Source organism: Rissa tridactyla, chromosome Z (assembly GCF_028500815.1).
Source record: "Rissa tridactyla isolate bRisTri1 chromosome Z, bRisTri1.patW.cur.20221130, whole genome shotgun sequence".
Lineage (NCBI taxonomy): Eukaryota > Metazoa > Chordata > Aves > Charadriiformes > Laridae > Rissa > Rissa tridactyla.
This window is the reverse complement of record NC_071497.1, coordinates 9,151,813-9,165,188: the sequence shown is the minus strand read 5'-3', so window position 1 is coordinate 9,165,188 and position 13,376 is coordinate 9,151,813. Positions and strand designations below refer to the sequence as shown.

The 13,376-nt window shown below is 38.0% G+C and overlaps 1 protein-coding gene across 3 annotated transcripts in view; it reads left to right on the top strand.

Annotated features, from left to right (window-relative positions):
- Positions 1 to 13,376, top strand: part of RASGRF2 (Ras protein specific guanine nucleotide releasing factor 2) — a 131,945-nt gene that overhangs the window by 108,520 nt on the left and 10,049 nt on the right. For all 3 annotated transcript variants that reach the window (XM_054185101.1, XM_054185103.1, XM_054185102.1), the window contains 5 exons: positions 1,680 to 1,792; positions 10,155 to 10,215; positions 10,889 to 10,992; positions 11,609 to 11,693; positions 12,317 to 12,514. In XM_054185101.1, the coding sequence (XP_054041076.1) occupies positions 1,680 to 1,792; positions 10,155 to 10,215; positions 10,889 to 10,992; positions 11,609 to 11,693; positions 12,317 to 12,514 (561 nt within the window). The remainder of the gene's footprint in view (positions 1 to 1,679; positions 1,793 to 10,154; positions 10,216 to 10,888; positions 10,993 to 11,608; positions 11,694 to 12,316; positions 12,515 to 13,376) is intronic.

Genomic DNA, 13,376 nt, shown 5'->3' with positions numbered 1-13,376 from the left:
ACAAAATTTAAACTAAAAGTCTCTTTGAACGTTGGGGTGGTCTAAAACACGCAGCCATTTAAATGTAAACCAGTACAGTGGGTTTACTCAGGCTTGCCAGCCTGCACTGCTGAGAATGGTGGCAGCGTCTTGTTGCGAGTCCTTCCAACAGCTGGAAGAAATAGTGATATGTGCTAATGGGAGATAAAACACATAAAAATGTCACCAGAGAGATGTGATATACAAGATGTATAGACCTATATATGGCTACATAAAGATGTATATGTGCCTATGCTACTCAAATAATATACATATGAAATATATTAATATATATTCATCCATAATGCCCATGATACAGGTAGGTATAATCTGCATGCGTTTATAGTTATTTATCTATAAATTATATTTGGAACTCATTGCTAAGTATTTTGTTGTCTGTATAATTCTCGTGTTAGCTTTTCTACATAAAGTACATGTACATGTTTAAGTGCAATGATTTCCCTAGATTTTTTATATATTACTCATCGCACTGGCATCTCAGTACCCCCTAGATCATGAACTTCTACAGCAAAATAGTTTACCTCTCCAGTTTTCTTCTGAATCCCACCTTTTTTTCTTTTTTTTTTCTCCTCACATTATAAGAATCAGCTGGCATATTGCTATAAAAAAAGAATACTGTCAGGCACAATAATAGAGATTTTGTGTGGTGAAAAAAACAGCTGCAGAAATTGCATGGACGTAGGGCCAGGCCTGTCCTGTGAGAGGGCTGTGCTGTGGAGTGACATCTTCTAATTGTGGTCAGGCTGATGTGGAGGTGTGACGGCAGCTGGAGCTGAAGGAGTCGCACAAACCAGTGCATTCTCTGTCTGTAATCCCTAATCAGTCCCTATCACCCACAACAGGTCGCCCGGGGGGGTTGTGGCTGCCCCATCCCTGGAATTGTTCAAGGCCAGGCTGGATGAGGCTTTGAGCAATAAAAGCATTTTTTGGAACCTACTCCTGTAATTTCCCACCTTAAAGTTTGTACATTGTTCTGTGTTCTGTTCCTTGATTTTCTCCGGTATCAGCAATCAACAGAAATGGTTGTTGAGTTTTCCTGGTTCCGATATCAGTCTGCCTCAGAAATAATTAAAATGCTGAAGCTCTTATGTGCAGTGCCAGAGAGCACTAATCTGATTTATTGAGTTTATTAGATTGAGTACTCCACTATGTGGAACAAAAAGCAGACCTTTCCAAAAGGGCGAGTGTGAGATAAGAAATATTGGAGTGTGAGGCAGATAAGCAGAGAAACTCAAGAAAACAGTGAAAAACTAGTGTCCAGCCTCACTAGGAAGTGTTCTGAGTATTGCAATTAAACTGTTTTTCCGCTTTTGTAGTCATCACAAGAGAAAAGAGGATAAGGCATTTTGTGGGTATTGGTGAGATGCGGTTCCTTCAGAAGAGAAAGGTTAAGTGATTGGCCCATTTCCACAGAGAAGATAAAGGTCAGAAAAGGAGATAAATTACAGCCTGTTTGGCTGACGCTTTTGTAGCCTGTTCACTACAACAGCTTTTTCTTTTTTTTTTCCTAAATATTTTCAAACCTAATAGCAAAAAAAAAAAAAAAAAAAAAAAAAGGCAAAACTCACAGAAGTATATCCTGTCAGTCACTTGATCAACATTGTTAAAACAAAAGGAAGTAAAGTCATTTTCCTTTATAGGATTTTGAGCTGAACAATGAGCTGAAAATGAATGTGTTAAATTTGCTGGAAGAAGTTTTGAGAGACCCTGACCTTCTGCCACAAGAAAGGAAAGCTACTGCAAATATACTGAGGTAAATACATTTGTAATTATTTAGTATATTAACTACAGCATGTGAAATAGTTAGGGGATCGTGTATCATAGAATTCACAAGGTTTTGGTTTTCTCCAGAGTATTTAATTTTGAAGGATTAGTAAGTGTTTTATTAGCTGTAAAACAGAGTGTGTTTTTCGTTTCATTCATAAAAATGCCTGTATTAGAAAACTTTGCTGCAGTACAACTCGCAGCCGTGGGCTCAGTCTTTATGCAGAAGGGGAAAATGCTGCCCGGTAAAGCAACAAGACCTCTCACCGTAACACGTTGAAGGACTCCTGTCTCCGTAACAAGTCACCCACTCATCTAAGCTCACCAGAGGCTGATGACGGCCTGACGTGTCGTGCCAACGAGACCATGCTTGCACCTTCGTTTGTGTTGGCACGCTGTCCAAAGTTCTTTGGGTAGTTTACAGAGAGGAATATATATTTTTTTTTAATTAGTGCCATGAAATAAAAGACCTTTAAGCTTCTGCATAACCAGGACTATTTAAATTAGGGTTAGAACACCTTACTTTGTTACTTAGGGTTGGTATTACAGAATTGAGTGTCTAGTCATGCCAAAGAGACAGATCTTTGTAAGTATTTATCAGTGACAATAATTTTGTCTAAGTATGAATATTTTATAGTAACTGAGTTTCATGTAAATTGTTCTACATTAGTAAGGTGCAGTAAACATTTAAAGACTAGGCAGTTGATAACATACAATGAAAAAATACAAATCAATCTATAACGTCCTTTATTAGTATTTTTATAAGTATTCTGCTGGAAAGACAATAAGGGTGCAATAAATGCAGTGTGTCTGAATTTTCTAAGACCATTTGACATGTTTCCCCTTCAGATACTTAAGTGAAAAAGAATGTCAGAAGAATGAGGGGAAGGCTGTTCACCTGGAGGGAAAAAAGTCGAACAAAGGATAAGAAACAAAGATAACTTCTTAATAAAAGCACTTCATGTCAATGGGATCTTTACTTAATTTTTGCATAAATAAAAATAAACCTACTTTTCAATTATATGGCAGGTGCTGTTATTCAAAGTAAAAATAGTAGGTTTGCTTCATGCATTTCCTTGAACTAAACAGCAAGCAAGAAGAGCAAAAAGGATTAGGATAATGGGTTTTAATAATATGTGTGACAGCAGGGGTCCTGTCAGATTGCTCACAGTGGGAAAAATTATCTTAAGACCTTTAGCTTCTTAAGAAAATATGAGAAAATAAACACAGATTGGCTGTTCCTGACAGAGTAATGGAATAGATTTACAGGCCTTTAACACACAAGTTTGTTAGCAGTTTCCTGTATCCAGTTTCCAATTAGCCAATTTCCATTAGCTGTTTCACCAAAAAATGGGACCGTGGTAATTATGTGTAAACTGTGCGTTGCCGCCATTTACATCCTTCAGCTGCTGTTGTATGAAGTGGTAGGTATTGTTTGTCTTCTCTTTCCTTCTAGCTCTTATTACCTTATTATCTAAGCACATTGTATATGCTAGTGAGTACAGTCAATCAGATGCTTCCATTAAACATTTTAAATGAAGACTGAATTTTTGACCATTCAGTGAATTTTCATACTGTATTTCTTTTGCAAAAAAGAAAAAAAAAGTTCAATTCTGTAAGAAGTGAAAATTCGGAAAAAGTTAAATTGTTAAAACCTCAGAAAAAGAAAAAAGAAAAAGAAAAAAAGAAAAAGAAAAAAAGAAAAAGAAAAAGAAAAAGAAAAAGAAAAAGAAAAAAGAAAAAGAAAAAGGAGCAGTGAAATAAAACAATACTGAATGAAATTAAAATTTTAGTAGAAATTAAAAAATGTATGGACAGAAATTGAATTAAAAGTTAACTAAAAATGAATTCATTTGAAATATTTTGCAGAAACTGACTGCATTTTTTAAAATCCTTCCTTCATAGTCATTTTCCTGACAGCATGCCTGGACAGGATTATGGCACTTTAGAAGCAGGCAAGCAAAGCATGAATAAAATGACCCATCTGAGTTCTCAGTGGGAGTTTCTGTTGGAAACAGGTAGACAATGAAGATTTCCTGAGATATGGTCCTCAGCCAAGCCATCTTTCATGAGGGTTTGCAGCTTACCTCTGCCAGATTTTTCAAGCAACGTGGTTTGGTTATAGATTTGGTCAAACAGAGTCATAGGTACTTGGTTGGATCCCACAGACCACCACTGCAAAAAGAGCTGTTGGTGGCTCAGCGTGCAAGACTAGTCCTTTTGACCGAATGCTGCACGATGTCCCACTTTCCTTCAAAATGAGGCGTGAAATTTAAGCCATGGCTAACATTGGTGAACAAAAATCCTTTACTGCTTTTCAAAACTGGCAATCCTGCTAACATATATGCATGTTGGACAATGTGTATGTCGAATATTTCAATACTGTTGCAATTTCAATTAAATTTCAATGCAGTTTCAGTACTATTTCAACACTAAGTCCAATAAGCTCCAGTGACACAGTATTGCTGTCCGAAGCGTTCAAAAATCTGCTATGTTCCATTTTCAGTAGCAACCATATTTCAGTAGCAGCTGAAATTACTCCTGTGTCCTATCTATACATTTATTATACGCACAAACTGACCATAAACCTTCAAATAAGAACATGGCATAAATAAACTTTCAGATAGAAGCTGTTGCATAAATTCAACTTTCATAATTAAAACTGTTGTTAAGCTGCAGTCAACAGGACATGAGGACGTAGTCTCCAAGTTAAAAATGTTATCACAGAAAACAAACTCTCCCAAAGTCATACGCTGAGCAAAACTGTAAAATGAAGCACTTGGGCTCGTTCTCCAGCCACACAGGAGGCAGTTATTTACCAGGCATGTCAAACTTGTTAACAGTCAGCTGGTAAGGAGAAATTAATTCTCCAGGAACGGGGACTGCCTCGCTAACCTTGTGAGATAGAGTGTATTGGAACAATTGAGATATTTAACACAAAAATCATTCAGCTGGGGTGAAATACACGAGTGTGTTGTACAACTCACTCCTTTCACTGAAAGGAGGAGCTCTGGTTCTTAAATCACCTCAGGAAGGGTTGTATGGTTATTCAGCGTGGTTTCCAAGCTTTAAAAAAAGCACTGTAGTTACTCCTAGGGACATACACTCAGCAAGGCTACATAGCTGAGAAGAGGAAATCAGAGGATTTAAGGAATAATCTGCAGTTGAATGTAGTTGTTTGTGTGTAACTGTGTATCTGTGGTAGTGACACAGGCATGCACATTCCTTTACTCTTCCACAAGCCTTCATTTTTATTGCATGTTATTAAAATAGGAATATTTATAAGCCTTCAAAAAAAAGATTTTGTTGCTAGTCCTAAGCAGTGACCTGCTGTCCCATGGAGTCTGTGAATACACACTTCTGGCTACTCCAGGAACCATCGCAGCTACTGGGCATCAAGCAGCATTCCCTCTGGTACTCCAGCTTCTCAGCTTCAGAGGTGGAACCAACTCTGGATTGTTCTTTGAAAATGTAACTTTTTAATAACACAAAATACAAAACTGAGGAATTGTTTCTATCAGGAGGGTTTAGCTTTTCTGGCAGGCTGAAAAGGTGCTTGCTCAATTCTGGAGCTGATTTAATGGAAAATGAGAAACCCACAGAAGCAGAAGAGACAATAGCCGCATGACTGCATCCTATCTGACAATATAGTTGTACGAACCCAGCTGGCAACCATGTTTCTAGTGCCAGAAGAACAAAGTGTTTTCTGTATTTGTAATAAAAACAAAGATACTGCTTCTGGTGGAAAAAGAGGACATGGTGAAACAGAAATGGTGAAATGGTTCTCTCCCTGATATTCTTCCCTGATGCCTCCCATGGTGCCATGGCAGGTTGTGGAAGTAGGTTAAAGCAAACACTGAACTTGCTCTTCCCTAAGATTGGAGAGTTCTCTCTATTACTTGTCTCTGAAGATTGCTATTTATTGTAGTATGGACAAACAAGACTATGTTCCTCTTGACTGAGAACTGATAAGCTTTAAAAAAACGCTCCCATACTACACTGAGACACCATGAGGTGAAGAGGCACCTTGTTCTACACCAGTTTGTAGACCACACAAAAAGAAACACCGGTTTCTTTTTTTGCTGCATCAGATTACAGATTTTCCATCATTTGCCAACATGGCAGATTACAGTCAACATTCTGAATGTTAAGAGAAGGCCTGTAATGGAATAAACTTATTTCTTGAATTCCTTGAACTGTCCGTAGGTTAGAATGACAGGGTAAGGGGAAAGGGATTTCCTCTTTGCATTTACTTAGAAAAAATTCTTTGGTGGGACCCACAGTGTCTAACTGGAGCACCTAACCCTGAAATGAACTGTAAACACCTAATGAAGCACTCCTTCCAAGGAGACTGCCTATCATGAAGGAGATTCTGTCCACCAAAATTGTCTAAAGTTAGGCATCCTGACTGCTCCTCCAGAGATCATAGAAGACACCTTCCTTTCTCAGGCAATTAGAGAACACAGGCAGTGGCTTGCAGAGATTGTGAATCCCACCCTGGATGTCCTGAAGGTGTCTAGAGTCTTTATTGTTGTAGAAATGTGTAGAGATGCTCCCCGGTATCACATTCCTCGTTTGTTTCACATACCAATGTCTGGCTTGCAGGAATGCTGCCCAGTCCATCAGCACCACATACCCATCTCCCTGGAAAGCTGTTATCTTTTTGGTTTTCTTCCAGATAGAGCACTTTCATCTAAACTACTAAGAGAAGGAATATAAATTACCTGCCTAGAACTGAAGGGCTTTTTTACTATTATTAGAAATCAATTTATTTGAAGATTTTTGACAGCATATTTTTTGTATGAAAGCACAGATTAGTCATAACTGGAAGTTTTGATGAAACTTTCATTCAAAAGTCTTCTCTGGGACAGGATGAAAATGGGAAGGAGGGATGAGCCAGTTGACATACCACTCATGAAAATAGTCATTAACCCAATTACTAAGTCATAAAATAGGCTTTTTAGTTGTTCTGAAGAGGTGCTTGCTGCAGGCTTTTTTATCTAAAAAGCCTTGGCATATCAAAACACATCAACCCTCACTGTAGGTCTTGGTTCCCCACATTTCAGTTTTTGTAGTCTACTCTTGACTCTGAAAAGTAGAGGAATTCAGAGTGAGGTTAGGAAAAGCATTTCTTATGATAAATTCAATGTTCTAACACTCGTGAAAGAAAGTTCATGTTTTCTGAGCCTACATATGTTCCATGGACTGTCTCCTTGACAGTGTACAAGTGTCTCTTTTTACAAATTGTCCCAGCCTTTGAGTGTATGTGCGCATATGTGCATACAAATTTCTTGGAAAAACAGTTGCTTTGTTAGCAGAGATTAGAGGAGGAGGAGGGAAGGTTGATTTATATTCCAAAGATATTATGGTCAGCTCTGGGAAAGACTCTGCATAGAATATGAATGGCAAGGAACGTGTTTATGAGAGATACTGAGCTGCTTCATGCCTTCTTGAGTCATCAAACAGAACAGCTGGTATTTCTTGCGTGATGAGATTTTTGTTGAATGGAGTGACAGGGTTTCTCTGCAGGGTAAAAAAGCTTACTTTTATTCAATATCTGTTCTGAAAGCCAGGCAAACCTACTGCAGTATGTTTTGCTTGAGATTTTATGAGCCTTATTTACTAACCCCTGAAATCTAGGTAAAATTTCATTGATGGTGAAGCCGAAGGTGTAAGGTTCCAACTGAACCTTGATAAATAGTCCTATCTGGAGAAAAAAAAAAGGTGGATCAAGAAACAGTTCCTCCTTCTTCTTCCTCAGAATAAATGTAAATGAAATCCAGGGATATGCAGAGTTCAAAATTTGATGGATGACCAGTTTTCTGCCTTGTATGATCTCACCAGGGTCTATAACTTACACCAGCTTTTAAAGTATTTTTAAAATATTTTATGTACCATAAAGAAGTGAGGAGACGCGTGTTAATATTTCCCGCTAGAAAATTATTTTAATATTTGGGCTAGTCAGGCATGAAGAATAGTTTAAGTGAGAGAGAGGTCTAATCCTGGCTGCTGACTCTAAGAATTAGAAAGTTATTTCCTACATGTTCACTTCCTTCATTTCTAAGGATAACAATGGAGGTGTCACCCCATTCAGTCCTGAGAGGGATACTTTTAAACAGTCTGGCAGAATCTCTCCTTACCTTGGCTTTCTCTCATAACTCTTTTCACATGGACCCAGTCTAGAGATGCATTGTCCTCTGCAGATTTAAACGTAGAGCATTTATGGATAAAAGGAGAATTTTTTTTCATGAGACCACAGTGTTAGAGAAAAAGCACCAGTCATCTCTTTAGAATGAGGGATTGGAAGTCCACGTAAAATGTGCGATGTCATGTTAGAAAGTAACAGGAAGAAAAGATGGGGGAAAATTAAGTATTTTTAACCTTTTAAGAATCTCATGTTTCCTATTTTATTTTGTATTAAGCAAATACAGTAATTTCTGTATCAAAGATGATAACTCCAGCCAATATAAAGTTATATGTAAGGAAGTCAAATGATGACTTTACGAGATTACTAAGAACACTTGGGGCAGGGCAAGCCCTCTCTTTTTTTTTATTGCCAGGAAGCACATACTCTTGTTTTGTGATGAACAATACCTTTCTGCAGGCAATCAGTCATGAGACAAAGCACAAAATAAGCTGCTGAGGAAAGACAGATTGCCAGTATATTTACAGTTACTGAGGCTGCACACCGTTGTTATCTGGAGAAGCAGCTTAGGGTTCTCCTCAAGAAGCAGGTATTCAAGACTTTGCACAGCTTGCCCATCAGACATAAGGTGTTCCCATCTCCTGTGAAGAAAGGGGCTTTTTGTGTGGATTTGGTAGGCTGAAAGTGAAGGCAAGGAGGTTTCTTAGATCCTTTCCCTGCGTATCTGCATTTGATTTTAACCTAATCCTCCAATTTGGCAAACTAAAAAGGAAACAACAGCAACCCACAACAGAAGAACCTAGTGTACTAAGCATTAACACTTCCTCCCCACCCACATAGTACAAATTCCGTATCTTACACTCATAGCTGAAGTCTCCAGTCTCCTTTTCTTTTAACCCTTTCCCCAGCTGGTACATGGAAACTACAGAGTGCAAAAATAAAGAATTGGAGGGAACATGAGGAAATACCTGTTCCAGTTGCTGTGTGTTCTGGAGTGATCAGTAGAACTGGATCTTCTTTGAAAATGGTCATCTAAACTTTCCTTGAAAAATTGGCTGATGAGTTCTCTTCAGCTTCTGCAGAAAGCCTGTTCAGTGCTCACCTATACTTGCAGTTGAAAAATGGAACTTAATGTTGAAACAGATGCGAATCAGACCAGTGACTTCTTGCCTTATCGTTGGTGTCTTTAAAGGCAATCTTTCACATACTGACATACTGTTCTTTCTCCCTAAGTCTTCTCTTTTCTATATTATATAAATCCAGTCTATTCAAGGTTTCTTTGAGTCCGTATTTTCCAAATGAAGGGGTAAGATGTGACAAGATACTACATCCAGGTACATGGCTTCTGATGAATACTTATTAATTCTGCTGGGTCTGTTTTTGACCCATTATTCGGAAATAACCCTAATAATGACAGGTTTTCTATGGAAGAATTGGAAGCACGGATTAACACTTGTATTACTGAAAGCAAATTATGTACTTGGTACATGTAAAATCTGGTAGCAGTTTGTTGTCTGTTTCCACTCTTGCAGCTCTTTTTGTGGGACACTGAGTAGGACAGTGCAGTGCCAATAAAGAACACTTCCCAGTGAATCAGTCTTTTGTGCATGCCTATTTTGCTGTCTTTACTTCTCAAATGTTGATTTTTCAAACATTTCCCCCAACTATCACTTAGCACAGGAGTTTAAAAATCAGAGCAAAGGCTTCAGATGTAATTTCCCATCTTTAGGTTTCCTAGGATTATTCAGGATAGAGAGCTTCTTATTAAATATTATTGTTATCATGTTGTGGATTTGGATTGCCAATCCAGTTCTTGAAAAGGGAATTTTTTCTTTGTCCACCAAACTTCTTTGCATTAAAGTCAAAGTGGGATAGATATAGAAACATTATAATGAGCAAATAAGTACAGTAGCTATTGGCATTGAACATTCTGCAGTATGTGAGTAAGAACATTCTTAGCTCAGAGATTTTAAGCCAGCATGACCATCATTTTACCTGACATGAGTCTGATGTCACACCAATTTGTACACTTTTATTTAAAAGAAGACATGAGATTTTTAGGTACCAGATTTTTTTTTTCTTTATCTCTTCAATTGCTGTTTTAGGATTTATTTTAGATAAACATGAATGCCTATCTGTGACAAGGATTACTCATAACCATAGACAATTTTATTTATATAGGATGTTCTGCTACTTAATTTTTCAGGGCACTTTCTCAGGATGATCAAGATGATACCCATCTAAAAATAGAGGATATCATTCAGATGGTAAGTTCATCTTGAAATTTAAACATAAATATTCCTATAGAAATGTTGTGGTTTTAAGTCAGTAAAATGTAGCACAACTGCAGCTTTACAACTCTGGACAGAAATACTTTTCTTTTATATCAGGAATGTACATTTCACTTTAGAGAAAGTAGGAATTTGGAGCCCATATCAAAGATGAACAGGTCAAAACTTCAGGATTTAGATTTAAATCACATGATGAAAAAAAAAAGGCGGGTGGGGGGAAGATATTAGTATATAAAAAATGGTAAGTGTCTGCCATCTCAGCTGCCAAGAACCATGGCTGGCCTTGACTGACAGTGTGCATCCTCCAAACCGTAGTCACACCATCTATAAGTGCATTGCATTGATCCAAGGAAGAGCGTGGGCAGCGAATTCAGTGCAGAGTGATTACGTGGAATGTAACGTAGAATGCACAGACTCTAATTAACCTACCTACATACTCATGACTTGGTATGCGCTTGTGTTCTTATGAGTTTCCAGCCTGATGTTTACCCTTATGTTGTTAGCAGTTTTTCTTAATTCTTATTTCTTTGTGGCAAAGAAGTTAATTACAACTCTGTGTTGAAAGTTCCTATGAGTTTTTAATACCCAGTGCTTTGAAATGACCCTTGGTGCAAAAAGAGATCATTAAGTGTTCTCTTTATTTTTGCAGTCAGATTGTCCAAAACCAGAGTGCTTTGAGACTTTGTCGGCCATGGAGCTTGCAGAGCAAATAACTCTTTTAGATCACATAGTTTTCCGAAGCATACCCTATGAGTAAGTGTTCTCCTACGAGTGACTGAAGTGAGTACGGTGGACGAGGTACTGACGGGCAGCGTGAGGCACTACACGAATTCATGCTGATGGCAAAAAGCCTTGCGTACATAAAGGGATAGTGTCCTTCGGCTCTTTCTGTCATTGCCTCTGAGTCCCCTGCAGTCTGATCATGTTTTGAAAGACTCGGTGCTTCGCTAAGAGAAAAAATCTGTGGTCTGAGGCTCTGGGCTAGTGCAGGGTGAATGTGGTATGGAAGTGCTCAGTCTCTTGGGAGGGAATGTCAAATCAGCTTCATTCATACAGCAGTTTAACATGGATATAACCATGTTAAGCTGACAAGACCAATTTCAAATAGGATCACAATGATGAAAATTAGGATGGGGGGACTGGGGGAGGGGATTAAAAGAAAAATAAGTCTTCTTTGTAGTGTTCACTGCTTCAGGCAGCATTAAAAATGGTATAGTGAAATGCTGGAATTGGTGTAAAGCTATGTTATTAGCTTCTAACAAAATGAAGTATACTCGAAATCCACTTAGGCTACGGTTTCAGACAGAGACTCTGTACTGTTTATTAAGGACATTGTTGCTTGGTTCTTTTCTCTCCCCTCATTGTCTAGAGAGTTTCTTGGGCAGGGCTGGATGAAGGTGGATAAAAATGAGAGAACACCCTATATTATGAAAACTAGTCAACATTTTAATGATGTAAGTACTCTTAAATATAGATTGCTTTCTAGGAACTCGACACTGTCTATGACCTCTGGAAGAAAAATATCTTTTTTTTTTTTTTTCCACAATCTGATGTAACTTCTTATCTAGTAGTGACTGAATGTCTTTTTGTGATTAACCTTTTAAATCAAAGGATGAGAAAATTCTCGTTTTCAATAATTGGTATTCAGCATTTCAATAGCAATTTAATGGAGTAGAACATTTTAAACTCTATTAAAATGCCTTGTTGCTTACAGAAGAAACTAAATTTTCTCCAGAGAATGAAAATATAACACCGATTCTGTTTAGTGAATGTCCTTTATATCCCCAACCGTATCTTTGCTTTTTACCATTTTCCTTGAATTTTACTGAGAGACTTCACAACCAGTTTTATTACTGTTGGCTTGGAGATACTCCCCATTGCATCTCTTACTTAACTCTCTCATATCATCACTCCCCCGACTTCCCTACAACACTGTTCTGAATACACTTTCTCTGATTTTATTGAGAACCATAAGTTCTGTTGTGAATTAGACTTTTCTGCCTTGTTCATTAAATAATCGTATGTTGAAAGGGATTATATTTAAATGTCCTAATTTTCGTCCACTTTGTCTGGTCAGATGAGTAACCTCGTTGCCTCCCAAATCATGAATTACGCTGATGTCAGCTCCCGGGCCAACTCGATTGAAAAGTGGGTAGCAGTAGCCGATATTTGTCGATGTATGCACAATTATAATGGTGTGTTAGAAATCACGTCAGCCTTGAACAGAAGTGCAATCTACAGACTTAAGAAAACTTGGGGTAAAGTATCCAAACAGGTAAGAAAGATGCGATTACAAGTAGGGTTTCTAGATTTCCTTCGTCAGTGTGCTGTTCAGAGAACAACGTGTTGAGATCGGATTTCTCCCATAAATATTTCTACTTCTATAATACTCTGACTATTTGCTGGAAGCACCAAGTGGTGCTGGTATTTCATGTGAAGGTCTTTTGTATTTCATTTATCCTTTTTTTATGATATCATTAATTAAATATCTGTGGGATCAAACAGATTTCAACTGAATCAGCAGCTGCCTAAGACTACAACTCGAGCCTGAAGTACTGAAGTATTTGAGAAGACTAAATTTAGGTATTTTCAGATATACACATCTATGCGGATACTACCTATAACAAAAGACAGCTCAGGTGCCTAAAACAGGGGACGTATTTCCCTGCCTGTGCAGAAAGTCGGTAGAAAGGTCAGCGCTTCTTCTCAGGGTGGTGAGTTTTTTGATACCCAGTAAGAGACTGTAGACAGCCATTTAGGGGCCCATTTAGATGCAGTGAATACCTCCCTTTAACCCTTACCTTGCTACCAAGAGTGTCAGCAGCGTGGCTAAGGCTGTGATAATGACTGTCAGTGACAAAAATAAGACAAGCGAAAAAAAAGACTAGCCAGGATGAAGAGTATCCAGTCTTTTATGTTCTCTGTTTTAAATGGTTTGAAGAAATTGGTTGATTTGATCTCAGTTTTCTACTATTTAAAAAAAAAAAAAAAGAGAGAATATTTTAGTATGGTGGAATAACAGAGCAAGGAGGTCAGTAGGACAGAGCCAATCACTTCTAAGTCAGGCAGTATTTGGATACAGAGTTCACTCCAGCTAATTGGAAGATTTTGGGCTGCCCATGTTAGATCTGGCTAAT